The following is a 14,473-nucleotide window of genomic DNA, read 5'->3' as shown; positions in this document are numbered from 1 at the left end:
AGCAATGTTTAATAGGCATTTAGGCAGTCCCATGAATCAGCAGGGAATGGAGGAAGATACACCATGTGCAAACAGATGGAATTAGTTTTAATTAGGCACCATGGTTGGCACAGGCATCGCGGCCTGTTGTGTTCTAGGTTCCTAATGGTGACCTTGAAACTACCGATTATCATAAAAATCCAGCCAATTCACTAATATTCATCAAGGAAGAAAGCCTGTCACTGCTACTCAGTTGGCTATGCATAATTCCAGACACAGAATGTAGTTGACAGCCTTCTCAAGGGCCTAGTAAGCCCCTCAGTTGTACCATAACTGCTGTGACCTTCATCAGTTCAGAAAGGCAGCTAATATTTCTCAAAAACACTTGAGGTGGGCATTAAACTCTGTCTTTGACAGTGATACCCACATCCCATGAGAATCAAAGGGCAGAGCTGACAGGTAGTGGCTACAGAGCAGTGTTCATACAGAAGTCTGCAAAGTTCTACTTCCCTGCTGGTCTCCATCATGAGGCATGGCCTAATTTGAAGACGTGGGTGTCAAAGATGTTAAATGGTAATGAAAGAGTAGGCATTAATTTTATATTGTCTTTATGAAAATATTGTCAATATTTTTTTGATCATAAGGGAGAGAAACCAAGCAAGTCACAAATAATTTTCAGTGGTACCTTGCATATGTATCACATTTTTGTACAATATTCTTTCCAAGGTTTTTAATTTGTCTTTTGACATTGAAATCTTTTTAACCATGTCTTTTAATCTTGCAAGATTCAGCAAAAGAATTTGGGGAAAAAGAACAAAGCTAATAGGGAATAGAAATCAGCTGAACAGGGTTGGAATTGCTAGGCATGTTCACACTAGAAAATAAAAATGCAGCAAAAAATTTATGGTCAAGTATATCATGCAAAGAGGCCTCAGCGGAAACTGAGAGACATGTCTTGACATTTGCAAGAAAGTATGAAGTCTGCTTAGGTGGGGGGAAAAAAGTCAGAGGGGGACCTACAAGACTTTCTTACTAGCTGCACTCATTAACATAATTTAGCTCTGTCTCCCAAATGTGAAGATTGGTTGAGGAGGAAACACTAGTGGTCACATCTGAAGACCTGTGAATAGTTCTAACAACTGGGGGGTTGTGGGATTGGTAATAAGAATGAGGTGGAATTAAGACAGAAAAAAAGGCAGGGAGGAAAGGAGGCTGTTAATTTCAGCCAGAGGAGGCCAACATCTTTCAAGTGGGTAACACTCCTACTCATTCTACCCCAGTAGAAGTCCTGAAATTGACACTTAATCATAAGGAGTTGGCAGATTCCACCTCTTTCCACTGCTGTGTCTCTCAACACCAAGGAAATCAAGGCAGTAGCAAATAAAACAATGTTCAATTGTACAGGGCATTATAAAGAGAGAGACATTGTGCAGAAGTGGATGTTTTAGTTAAGGTAGGAGACAGGAAGATCCATTGAGCTTCATAGAGGGGTAAAGGAGCATCATATGCCCAGCACAGCATTTGAGAAGTCTAGAGCTGGGTGTCTTCTGAGAGGTCAACTAAGGCAATATGAAAGGAGAAAGATCTGAGTTGTGAAAGAGGACCTTCAAAGGTTTTGAATTATTGGATGAGAATCTGAGCTGGGTGGAAGAGCTAAGAGGCCTGGACAATATAGGGAGAATCTGATAGTGAGAGACGCCAACATAAACAAAGGTGCCTTAAATAGTCTCCAGAACCTATCTTTCAGGAGGGCTAGTAACAAGTGTTCTCAAAAATCTGTCATTGAATGAGACTGGGAAATCCCAAAAGAGTTTTACAGCCAGAGAATTTTTGAAGTGTTATCACTGTTGGAAAAAAAAGAAAGTGCCACAACCAGCAAAATGAATCTGATAATCTGATTTTTAGTGATCAGCATTTTAAGAAACTTTTCCACTTAGTAAAACTGCAGCAGTCTCATTTCCATAATGCTTTCCATGGAAATTATTGAAAGAGTTATTTATGAGGAATGTTTCTGCAACTTTAACAGTGCTATTCTGTCAAATACCGTTTTCTTAAAATAAGCTAATATTAAATAACTCTCCTGAGAAGATACAAAAGACTTCCCTGTGAAACACTTAGTCAGCATTATCTTGGTTTAAACTCCCAACTCCTGGAATAATGTTTAATTGTAAGTACCTCTTATTTTACCTCAAATACCCTTCTTCACAAAGTAATTCTCACCTCACACCTTACATTAATGCAAATACAGTGTAGAGGAAAAACTGTTAAAAATCAAAATTAAAAATCAGCATAGGAGATTGAAATGAAGCATAGGTGATTGCCACTATAGAAATTCAGCAAAACATAACCAAAAAACACTAGGCAAAAAACAAGTTCACCCACAGCAATTCATCTTTCTAGAACCCACTGTCAAATGCAAATCAAGTCTCTTGCTTTTAAATTTTGGCCAGGAACTCTCAAATGGGATGCTTTAAACATCTTGTAGCTTCCTTGCCCATTGCTATGTTGTTTCATTTGTTAATGAGTTAAAGATAAAATAGTTTTTTAGACTGGAGGCCCGTGCTTAGTTGTGTGCTTCAGGGGTCCGGGCTAGGCCCATTGCTACTGTCATCTATATCAACAATTTGGATGAGAATGTACAAGGCAATGTTAGTAAATTTGCAGATGACACTAAAATAGGTGTGGTGTTATAGACAGTGAAGATGGTTATCAGGGATTACACAGGGATCTTGACCAGCTGGGTAAGTGGGTCAAGGAATGGCAAATGGAGCTTAATTCAGATAAGTGTGAGGTGTTTCATTTTGGGAAGACAAATCAGATTATGACTTTCACAGTGAATGATGGGGCCCTGGGGAATGTTATAGAACAGAGGGACCTAGGAGTACAAGCACATGATTTTCTGAAAGTGGAGTCACCGGTAGGCAAGGTAGTGAAGAAGGCATTTGGCATGCTGGCCTTCAGTCAGGGCATTGAATATAGAAACTGGGATGTTATGTTGCAATTGCACAAGACGTTGCTGAGGCCACATTTGGAATATTGTGTTCAGGTTTGGTTGCCCTGCTATAGGAAAGATGCCATTAAGCTGGAAAAAATGCAGAGGAGATTTATGAGGATGTTCTGGGATTTGAGGGACTGATTTATGGAAAGAGGCTGAGCAGGTTGGGGCTTTTTTTCTTTGGAGCATAGGAGAATGTGGGGTGATCTTATAGAGGTGTATACAGTCATAATGGCCATAGACAGGGTGAATGCACACAGTCTTTTTCCCAGGGTTGCTCAATCAAGAACTAGAGGACGTAGGTTTAAGGTGAGAGGGGAGAGGTTTAATAGGAACCTGTGGGGCAACTATTTTAAACAGAGGGTGGTCAGTTTGTGGAACGAGCTGCCAGAGGAAGTGGTTGAGGCAGGTACATTAACAATATTTTAAAGACACTGGACAGGTATATGGATAGGAAAGGTTTAGAGGGATATGGGCCAAACGTGGGTAAATGGGACTAGCTTAGATGGACATCTTGGTCGGCATGGACCAGTTGGGTCGAAGGGTCTGTTTTCGTATTCTGTGACTCTAGTGAGTGGTGGCATCATTGAGATGATCCAAGTTGAATATTTTTTTTACAAAGCAGCAGTTACATAAATATTGAATATTTTTTTCTCTTACAGGTTCTTTGCCGCTGGATTTTAAGTGTTAAGAAGAATTATCGAAGGCATGTGGCATATCACAATTGGAGGCATGCATTTAATACTGCTCAATGTATGTTTGCTCTGCTGAAGTCTGGCAGGATTCAGGTTTGTTCCTATTCTTTTTGCTTTTATGTGCTATATACTTGTTGCTGATTATTATTCAGGCTGAGCTATGCTTCCTCTTGTGTTGAACCTAGTCTGTAACAGTGATTTTGCATGCCTCTTTCTCCACTTTTTTCACTTCCACCTACTCTTAAAAATATTGTATTATCTAGGATTTAAAATTTAAAAGTTCTGTTGTCTTTATGTTACAGAGCAAGTTAACAGATCTAGAGATTTTAGCTCTCATCATAGCAACGCTGAGTCATGACCTGGACCACAGGGGAGTGAATAATGCTTTCATAAAAAGGTATTGGCATTGCAAATGTTGTGAGTCAAACATATTCCTGACAGTGATTGGATATTAGTATTAATATTATACTACAGTGGGTAGCTATGCTGTGTCTCAGACTGGTTTTTAAATGAATTCAGGGCTTTAGTCTATCCCAAATCTTCTCCAGCCTTGCAATCCTCTGAACTCTGTACATTCCACTAAATTTGGTCTCATTTGCACCACCCATTTTCATTGCTGTAACATTGGTGCTCATGCTACTTAGGCTGCCAAGCTTTTGAATTACTTTAAATAAATTTCCACCCCTCCCTCATCAAGATGCGCCCAGAAACTCATTTCTTGTCAAGCTTTTGATTGTCTATCTAAATTTTTTGTTCTGTGTTCATTGAGGTTTGATAATGGCCCTATGAAACACTTGGATGTTTTATATGTTAAAGGTATTTTATAGCAAAGCACATTACTATATGTGAGATCTTAAATGAGATGGCTTTGCTTTGAATTTACTTGTTATATTTGGTATTATCTGTGGTTTAATAGTAAAAGTACATTATATCAGACCTTGATGTAAAGGAATAAATTCTTGCATGAGATGAGCTATACAATCCATCTTGATGAGGGAAAGTTGGAAATTTAGTGATGATACCAGTTGATTACAGGGAAAATGTGTGTAAATATACAGTCATGGAGTCATACAATACAGAAACAGGCCATTTGACCATCAAGTCCACACTGACTATCAAGCATGTATTTACACTAATCCTTCACATCATATTTTATTCTCCCCACAGTCCCATCAACTCCCCCACTGCCCCACCCCCAATGATTCTACCACCCACCTAGACAATGGAGGTAATTTACATCGGCAAATTAACCTACCGAGCTCCACATCTTTGGTATGTGGGAGGAAACTGAAACACCCAAGGAAACCCACTCAATCACAGGAAAACCGTGCAAAATCTACACAGACAGCACTGGAGTTTCAGATTGAACCGGGGTCACTGGCGCTGTGAAGCAATAGCTCCAGTAGCTGCACTGCTGTCCCTATATATTGAGACTTCTGCATGTGATAGGTATTTGCTGTGCTCACAGTCACATCACCTGATCACAGTCCAACCTTTATGTTGTCCCTTGGGGTTTATTTTAGGAAGAAATATAGTACTTGAAATAAAGCAGAAAGAGAAAATATTGGACATCAGAACAAAGCTAACATTTCAAGTTGACAGCTTTCATTTAGAAGTGGAAATAGTTACAGGTATAAGAAGATCGTGAAAAGAGGAGGCTCCAAGAACATACCCATCCTTAATGATGGCAGAGTCTAGTATGTGAGTGCTAAAGAAAAGGTATTTGCAGCCATATTCAGTAGAAGTGCTGAATAGATGATCTGTCTCAACTTCCTCCCAATACCCCCACCACATCATAAGCTAATCAGTAGCAAATTTGATGTATTCCACATGATATCAAGAAACTGCAAGCAGCCCTGCATATAGAAAAGTCAATGGGAGCCCAGATGTAGGAATGATGGCCTGTGCCCCAGAATTAGCTGTGTTTCTAGCCAAACTGTTTCAGCACAGTTACACCACTAGTTTATATCCACCACTGGGGAAAGTTGCCTAGGTATGTCCCATTCACAAAAAAAAAGCAGGGCAAATCCAATCTGGCTAACTACCACCTAATCAGTTGTCAATAATGCTATCAAGTGGCACTTACTCACCAATTGCCTGTTCACTGATGCCCAAGTTGGGTTTTGTCAGGACTGTTTGACTTCAGAGCTCATCACATCCTTGAACCAAACATGGACGAAAGGGATGAATTCTAAAGGTGAGATGAGAGTGACTGCTCTTGGTAAGAAGGAAGCCTTTGGCTGAGTGTAGCATCAAAGCACCATGATAATACTGAAGACCACAGGAAAAAGACCCCAGTGGTTAGAATCATACCCCACACAAAGGAATATGATTGTGGTTCCCCGATCCAAGGGCATAACTTCAGGGCAGTGTCCTAACCCCAACCATCTTTAGCTATTTCACTAATGACCTTCTTTCCATCATAAGGTCGGAAGTTGGAATGTTCACTGATGGTTTCACATTGTTCACTTCCATTTGCTGCCCCTCAGCATGTGAAGCTGTCCATGCCTACATGTGGTATGTCCTAGACAACATTCAGGCATGGGCTGATAAGCGGCAGGTAACGTTTGCTCCACAACAGTGCAAAGCAGTGACCACCTCCAACAAAAGAGAATCTAATCACTGAATATTGCTATTCAATGGCCTTACCATTGCTGAGTCCTCCAACATCAATATCTGGGGGTTCACTTCTGATCAGCAACGTCAATATCAGAGGCTGCATATCCAGCGGTGAGTGACTTCCCTCCTGACACCCAAAAGCCTTTCTACTATCTTTAAGGAACAAATAAGGAGCATAGAAACAGAAAACCTACAGCACAATTCAGGCCCTCCGGCCCACAAAGCTGTGCCAAACATGTCCCTACCTTAGAAATTACTAGGCTTACCCATAACCCTCTATTTTATTCAGCTCCATGTACCTATCCAAAAGTCTCCTAAAAGACCCTATCGTATCCGCCTCCACCACCGTTGCCAGCAGCCCATTCCACACACTCACAACTCTCTGACTAAAAAAACTTACCCCTGACATCTCCTCTGTACCTACTCCCCAGCACCTTAAACCTATGTCCTATTGTGGTAACCATTTCAGCCCTGGGAAAAAGCCTCTGACTACCCATACGATCAATGCCTCTCATCATCTTATACACCTCTATCAGTTTCCCCTCATCTTCCATCGCTCCAAGGAGGAAAGGCTGATTTCACTCAACCTGTTTTCATAACACATGCTCCCCAATCCCCTATGGTTTCCACATCTTTCCTGTAGTGAGGCAACCAGAACTGAGTACAGTACTCCAAGTGGGGTCTGACCAGGGTCCTATACAGCTGCAACATTACCTCTTGGCTCCTAAATTCAATTCCATGATTGATGAAGGACAATACACCATATGCCTTCTTAACCACAGAGTCAACCTGTGCAGCTGCTTTGAGCGTCCTATGGACTCGGACCCCAAGATCCCTCTGATCCTCCACACTGCCAAGAGTCCTACCATTAATACTATATTCTGCCATCATATATGACCTACCAAAATGAACCACTTCACACTTATCTGGGTTGAATTCCATCCACCACTTCTCAGCCCAGTTTTGCATCTTATCTATGTCCCGCTGTAACCTCTGACAGCCCTCCATACTATCCACAACACCTCCAACCTTTGTGTCATCCACAAACTTACTAACCCATCCCTCCACTTCCTCATCCAGGTTGTCTATAAAAATCAAAAAGAGTAGGGGTCCCAGAACAGATCCCTGAGGTACACCACTGGTCACTGACCTCCATGCAGAATACGACCCGTCAACAACCACTCTTTGCCTTCTGTGGGTCAGCCAGTTCTGGATCCACAAAGCAATGTTCCCTTGGATCCCATGCCTCCTTACTTTCTCAATAAGCCTTGCATGGGGTACCTTATCAAATGCCTTGCTGAAATCCATATACACTACATCTACTACTCTCCCTTCATCGATGTGTTTAGTCACATCCTCTAAAAATTCAATCAGGCTTGTAAGGCAGGACCTGCCCTTAACAAAGCCATGCTGACTATTCCTAATCATATTATACCTCTCCAAATGTTCATCAATCCTACCTCTGTTCATAAATCCTGCCTGATGGAATTCTTTCCATTTGCATGGATCAGTGCAGCACAAACAACACTCAAGAAGCTCGACACCGTGCAGGATGAAACAGCCCCCTTGATTGACACCTATCGACCACACTGAACATTCTTTCCTTCCATTACCAGCACACAGTGGCTGTGTGCATACCATCTGCAAAATGCACTGCAGTTACTTACCCAGGTTCCACCAACAGCAGCTCTCAAACTGCAACTTCTACCACCAAGCAGGGCAAAAACAACAGGTGCATGAGAGCACCATCATCTGCAGGTTCTCCTGCAAGTCACACACCATCCATACTGACTTGAAAATCTATCACTGAACCTAAATCCTGGAACTCTGGCCCAAGAGCTCTGTGGGTGGGCGTTTACCAGAAGGGCTGCAGGGTTCAATAAGTTAGTTCAACACCATCTTCCCAATGGCAGTTAGGAAAGGGCAATAGTGCTGGCCTTGATAGTAGCATCCAGATCCTGGACATAAATACAAAAATACAAGGGGCGTGGAGGAAGAACAGAAGAGAATGTCAACATCAGCTTACAAGGCAGGAGAGGTTAAATGACAAAATGGGTGATAAAAGTCAAGAAAGATGAGTCTTGAGGAAGTGTACGTAGGAATACGAGAATCATTGCCTGAAATTGTTGAACTCATTATTAAGCCTGGAAGGCTGTAATGTGCCTGACCAAAAAATGAGGTGCTGGCCTTCAAGCTTAGTAATCTATATTTGTTTCTTAGTGAAATAAAAGCTACTTAACTGTGAAACATCACTTGCAGAAGCAACCCTATTTAAAGTATTATTTCTTGTAGATGTTTTCTTTTTGATAGTTTAGTGAAACAAATAATATAAAAATCCTCTGTCTGATTGATGCTGTGTAGGAGTGAGCACCCTCTGGCTCAGCTCTACTGTCATTCCATGATGGAACATCATCATTTTGATCAGTGCGTCATGATACTCAACACTCCAGTAAGTGACTGACTCATTGTTTTTGTGTTTCATATTAATGAGTAAAGCTGGTACTCTAATATTACAAGGGCTAGAGCTTTATTTTCAGCATCTATCCACTACCTTTCTGTAACTATTGCAGTATTGTTGGGAGGTTCTGTAAAATCTAATTTAATGCAACATCATTCATTGATATTGCAACCGTTACAGAGTCCAGAAGGTGAAGGTAGAGTTAAAAATCATTTTGATTCTTTAATCTAATGATCCATCCTGACTCAATGCCTGACAGTCATAAAATTCAGAAGCATGATCATGCTAATCAAATCTATTTGGTTTGATGATGAGCTGGCAATCTCATACTTTATCCCAATACATCTAACAATCTTGACTTGCTGATCATTCTAGTCAGAATTTGGAATATTCTTGTGAATGTTTCCTCGTTGGTGGCTGCAGACTGAAAAAAATGGCTTTAGTTAATGGCAGTTTGAGAAGCATGCCAAAAGAGCAAAAGCAGTTGCCAGCATAATTGATAATTAACTGCTAAATTATTGATATTAATGGCATATATGATGCACTCTGCATTTACTGAGTAGAAGTCAGTTAAAGGCTGTTATGGTTGGGCCTTAATCAGTGTCTAAATTTTCAGCATTCTGAATTGTTATGCCAGAAAAAATAGAGTTAATATATCAGGTCATTGATCTTGCACCATCACCTGAAAGGATAACTCTTGTTTCTCCCTATCAGATGAGTGTTTCCAGCTTTTTTCTGTTTTTATTTCAGCTTCACAGTATCAATAGAATATTGTTTATGAATCAACTAATGCTTTTTTGTTTCCTCCAGGGAAACCAAATTCTGAGTGGCCTTTCTCTGGACGAATATAAAGCTACTCTGAAAATGGTTGAGCAGGCCATTCTAGCCACAGACCTAGCAGTCTACATGAAGTAAGTATTGAGGGAATCAAGGGCTATGGGGAGTGGGCAGGAGAGTGGTCGAGGAAAGCTGGGTCAGCCGTGATCTTATTGAATGGCAGAACAGGCTCAAGGAGAGGACTGGTCTACTCCTGTTCCTAATCTAATGGTGTTAAGTAGTTCGGGTAGAAGGAAGTAGTCGGAAGCTTAATCACAAATTTTCAAGCTGAAGTTCTGAATTCCAAATCGCAAAATTCAAACCCATGAAATAAAATGGAGTAGAATGTATTTTATATTGGGTAATGTAAGTAAATTCACACACACAGGGTAATAGGGAATTGGGACTTAGCACAAGAGATGAATGATTTTGGGTAATCTGGAGGTTACATATGAAGAATTCCTGGCAAAGAAAACATGGATCAGACCCTACATTGATGCAAATTTTTAATCATCAATGGAAGAAATTAAAAGCCCATATGGATGTGTTGTGGAGAGGGAAGTAGGCTGTCTTCCTGACGAATTGAAAGTAGAGTTTGGTTCTCAACTGAACGTTAAAAATGATACAAAGGCTGCACTTTGACATATTCAATCCATTCAAAGATGTCTAGGATATAGAGATTTTCACAAAGCCTAACTAAATGGTTTTATGCAAATCTATAGACTGAGAAAATTCAGTCTCATCCATTACTTGATGTCAACCAGTCAGATGGTAGAACGGTGATCAGGGTTGAGGGTTATGGGCAGAGAGCTAGATATGGTCATGGTCAGCATTCAAATTGAAGCTAATTTCTTTGAGCATTTTTTTGGTCTTTTCAGACTAGCTAGTACTCTGATAGAATAGACTATCCTCCCTTTGTAGAGCCTATTTGAGTAATATTCCAGGGATGGGCTGCCTTTTCTACAGATGCCTAGATGGTGGAAACAACAATAATGCAGAGAAAGAGGAAAGTTTGTATAAGACCTATTATGTAGAATCTAATGCAGCTAAAATTATTATTTTTAGGAGAAGAGAAGAATTTTTTGATCTGGTGAAAACCAATCAATTTAACTGGGAAGATAAAAGTCATAAGGAGCTGCTAATGTAAGTAATAATCCTATATATCATCAATGTACCAAAATGTTATGTCAAAATAATATTATTCAATTGTGCCAAACTGTCACCAAAGGTTTTTAAAAAAAAAATTGGAGTGAAGGGAGGACAATGCCATGGTATCATCAGATTGTTAAAGATAATAGTCAGTAGAAGCATTTGCTAACATATAATATAGACAGTGGACCAGATGAAGTAGGTTAAAGATGTCAAACTTATATTTTTAATGAGAGAGACATTGTGAAAGGTAATTAATTAGAAAAAACAGTAAAATACATAAAAAAAAGGACAAAAACATGAAAGAAAGAAAAAGCAGAAATATGCAGACTAAGAGAGTTAATGCAACAATATTTGAGGCAGTTTAACATAAAGTGTGATATAATATACTTCTCGGGTAAGAATACAATGTAAATGATAAAACGTTGAATATGGGAAAGTGGTAATGGTGGAAGGTGTTCCGTACAAAAGCCCGAGTAGTTAAATTATTGATAAGTAAATCACATATACAAAAAAACAATCATCTTAAAGAGCAATGGAGTCACGACGTTATGTACTTCTACCAGGTCGGCACTCCAACGCTCCACAGAATACAGTCCAAGTTTGTCAAACCTCTCCTTATAGCTAGTACTCTCTAATCCAGGGAACATCCTGGTAAGCCTCTCTTGCACCCTCTTCGAAGCCTCCACATCCTTCCTGTAATGCAGTGATCAGAACTGCACACATTCTTCACTATCGTTTTTAGAGTATTGCCTGATGTAGTAGCGAGAGGAATTCTCATCCATTATTGTTTAGATGATTGCAAAATAACTACTGAAAATGTTAATTTGTTTACGTATGTTTAACAAAATGTTATACTTAATTTTACTAACATTAACAGGGCGATGTTGATGACAGCATGTGATGTGTCTGCAATAACCAAACCTTGGCCTGTTCAACAAAAGGTAATTTTGATAGTATTTGTGTATAATCCTATAAAAATGTCTAGGACAATGTAACGTCAATATCATTTTGGGAAACATGGTCAATAGATATAATGGTCTAGATTTTGCTGTCAGATTAATAAGAAGGTTAGTGTTTCTCCCAGTCATTTATACACAAGCAACAGAGCAATTTCAAGCAAGGGGCAAATGAGATTAACATTTGAAAATCCTGAAGTTGCTGATTGAGTTACATGAACTGTCATTAGCCTTATGAAATGGCAATTTGCTATCTGCCTTGAAATGGGTTGAATGATGTGAAAAATCTGTAATTGCTTAAGATATATACACAAAACTCAAAACATTCAGTTCGTTCAAGTCGTAAGTACACATTTAACTATGTGATAAGCATTAATTATTGCCAATCAGCCGCACTGACAAATAATCATAGCAAATATTAAGTCTCCTTCATTCGAGAATTAATTACTATTGAAAGTTCAAAAAAATCATAAAATATCAGAGAATTCACCTTTGGTTAGTAACCCTAAGTGTATGGCAGAGTATTAGCTGCTAGTTCATTGAAATCAAGGTACTTTATAGATGGAGCTAAGTACAGGTATTTGGTGCTCTTGCATTAGTGACTAAAGGTAAATTTAGAGTCATAGAGTAAAAAGCACAGAAAAAAGGTCCTTGGACCCACCATGTCTACAGTGACCAACAAGTACCCATCTATACTATTCCCATTTACTAGCACTTGGTCATAGTAGTAGCCTACTATGCCTTGGCGATTGAAGTGCTTATCTGATGCTTCTTAAATCTTGTGAGAATACCTGCCTCCACCACCTTCTCAGGCGATGCATTCCAGATTGCAACCACCCTCTGGGTGAAAAGATTCTTCCTCAGATCCTGTCTATACCTCTCACTCCTCTCCTTAAAGCTATGTTGTTTGGTTTTAGACACCTCTGCCATAGGGCTAATGGAGGCAAGCATCCCAAGTGACCCTATCCACCTGTACCTTCAGGGATCATTCAACGTACACCAAAGATGTTGTTCCTTAATATTCCCTAGGTGCAACACCATTTATGGTATTTGTCCTACTACCCTTACTTCTATACTGTCTCAATGAAGCTTGAGGAAAAGCACTTCCAAGTAAGCACATTGCAACCTCCTGGACTCAGCAGAGTTCAACAATTTCAGGTAGTCACTATTACAAAATTTTTATTGTAGATTTCCAGCACTTACAGGTATTCTAAATTTATTTGGTAATTTCAGATAATCATTCTGCATGTTCACCTTCTCTGGGCTTTTGTTACCTTATACCATCATCCCTTTTATCTTTTAATCTCTACTGCCTTCCACACTACCACACAACTTCCCTTGTGAACTCTCCTCCCATCCTCTCCCTTACCTTGAGCTCCTCTGCACACCCACCCCCACCGATCTTCCTCTGCATCTTAAAACTGGTTAATCTCTAACTTTCTAGAAAGAAACAGAGACCCCTAAGGCCTTCCTGATGGGGGATGGAAATGTACAGGGACTGGATGTCCATGGTGAAGATGAGGTGGTGGGGGCCAGGGAATTGAAAGTTGTTAAAATAGCGAAGAGCATGTGAGATGTCCCAGAATTAGGTGGGAATGGACGGAACAAGGGGGGGACAGATGAGGTCAAGTTATGAGGAGATAAATTCAGTGGGAAAAGGGAAGGCAGAAATAATAGGGCTACCAAGGCAGTCTGGTTTGTGAATCAGGTTGGAGGCTGTGGAGCGAAGATCTGATGAAGTGATTTGATCTATGATGTTATGGGAGACAGTGCCCTGATGATCGTTAGTGGGGTCATGGTCAATGGGTAGGTATGAGGAGGTATCCGAGAGCTGCTGCCCAGTCTTGGCAATGTAGAGGTACAACCCTTGTCTGCGGGCTTGATGACGAGTTTGGGGTTGGTGAAAGGAGAGCTGTGCATTCAGAGGAGATGAGTTTGTTGTGGGTGAGGGGAGTGGAGAAGTTGAGGTGGTTGACATTGAGTTGGTAGTTGGAAATGAAAAGGTCGAGAGAGGGTCAAAGGCCAGAAGGGGTGTCCAAGAGGAAGATGAGTGTTGAAGGTGGAAGAAAGGGTCATCCATTGGGGGTAAGAGCCTTCCAAAGGGATAGGCATGGAGGCGGAGGTATCGGAAGAAGAGCTCAAATCACGGCAGGCCCGGAACTCATTGAGGTGTGGGCACAGGGTACAAAGGTGAGGCCTCTGCTGAAGACAGACCACTCTGCATCAGAGATTGTAAGATCAGAGGGGATAGTGAAAACACCGCAGCAGTTGGCACTAGGGTCAGGCACAGGATCAGAAGTGGGGTGGAGGGCTTGGGGGGGGTGATGTGGTGGGGGGAAGAGAGCAGAGGAGAGAGGGGTAGGAGAGGGGTTTGGGGTGATGTATGGGTTGGAGGTGGGATATGAGATCAGGGGTGGGTGGGGGGGTTGTGGCAAGATCGGTAGCAGGGAAAGAGCGGCAGAACCCAGTGACGGCAGTGTCGGAGGTCCCGACCTGAAGGCAGCCAGGGCAGCACTTGCAGTTCAGGTGAAGGGTCTCGACCAGAAATGTCGACTGTCCATTTCTCTTCACAGATGCTGCCTGACCCGCTGAGTTCCTCTAGCAGTTTACTTTTGCTCCAGATTCCAGCATCTGCAGTCTCTTGTATCTCCATTATCTAAAACGCTTTTTGTTCTGATGAAAGGTCATCCACCTGACAGTTTAAAATAAAACCAGAAGAAGTTGGAAACAGCAAAAGGTTGGGCAGCATTTACAGAAACAGAGTTAATTTTCAGGTTCAAGGTCCTTTGTCAATTCTACCTGA

General features: G+C 40.8%; 1 protein-coding gene across 3 annotated transcripts in view; it reads left to right on the top strand.

Moving 5' to 3' along the window:
- The window catches only part of pde5ab (phosphodiesterase 5A, cGMP-specific, b), a 111,346-nt gene that overhangs the window by 87,214 nt on the left and 9,659 nt on the right, over positions 1 to 14,473 (top strand). For all 3 annotated transcript variants that reach the window (XM_052010103.1, XM_052010105.1, XM_052010102.1), the window contains exons 13-18: positions 3,637 to 3,762; positions 3,972 to 4,066; positions 8,650 to 8,737; positions 9,557 to 9,657; positions 10,628 to 10,705; positions 11,592 to 11,655. In XM_052010103.1, the coding sequence (XP_051866063.1) occupies positions 3,637 to 3,762; positions 3,972 to 4,066; positions 8,650 to 8,737; positions 9,557 to 9,657; positions 10,628 to 10,705; positions 11,592 to 11,655 (552 nt within the window). The remainder of the gene's footprint in view (positions 1 to 3,636; positions 3,763 to 3,971; positions 4,067 to 8,649; positions 8,738 to 9,556; positions 9,658 to 10,627; positions 10,706 to 11,591; positions 11,656 to 14,473) is intronic.

The sequence above is a fragment of the Pristis pectinata genome, chromosome 2 (assembly GCF_009764475.1).
Source record: "Pristis pectinata isolate sPriPec2 chromosome 2, sPriPec2.1.pri, whole genome shotgun sequence".
Taxonomy (NCBI): Eukaryota; Metazoa; Chordata; class Chondrichthyes; order Rhinopristiformes; family Pristidae; genus Pristis; species Pristis pectinata.
This window is presented reverse-complemented; position numbering and strand designations above follow the sequence as displayed.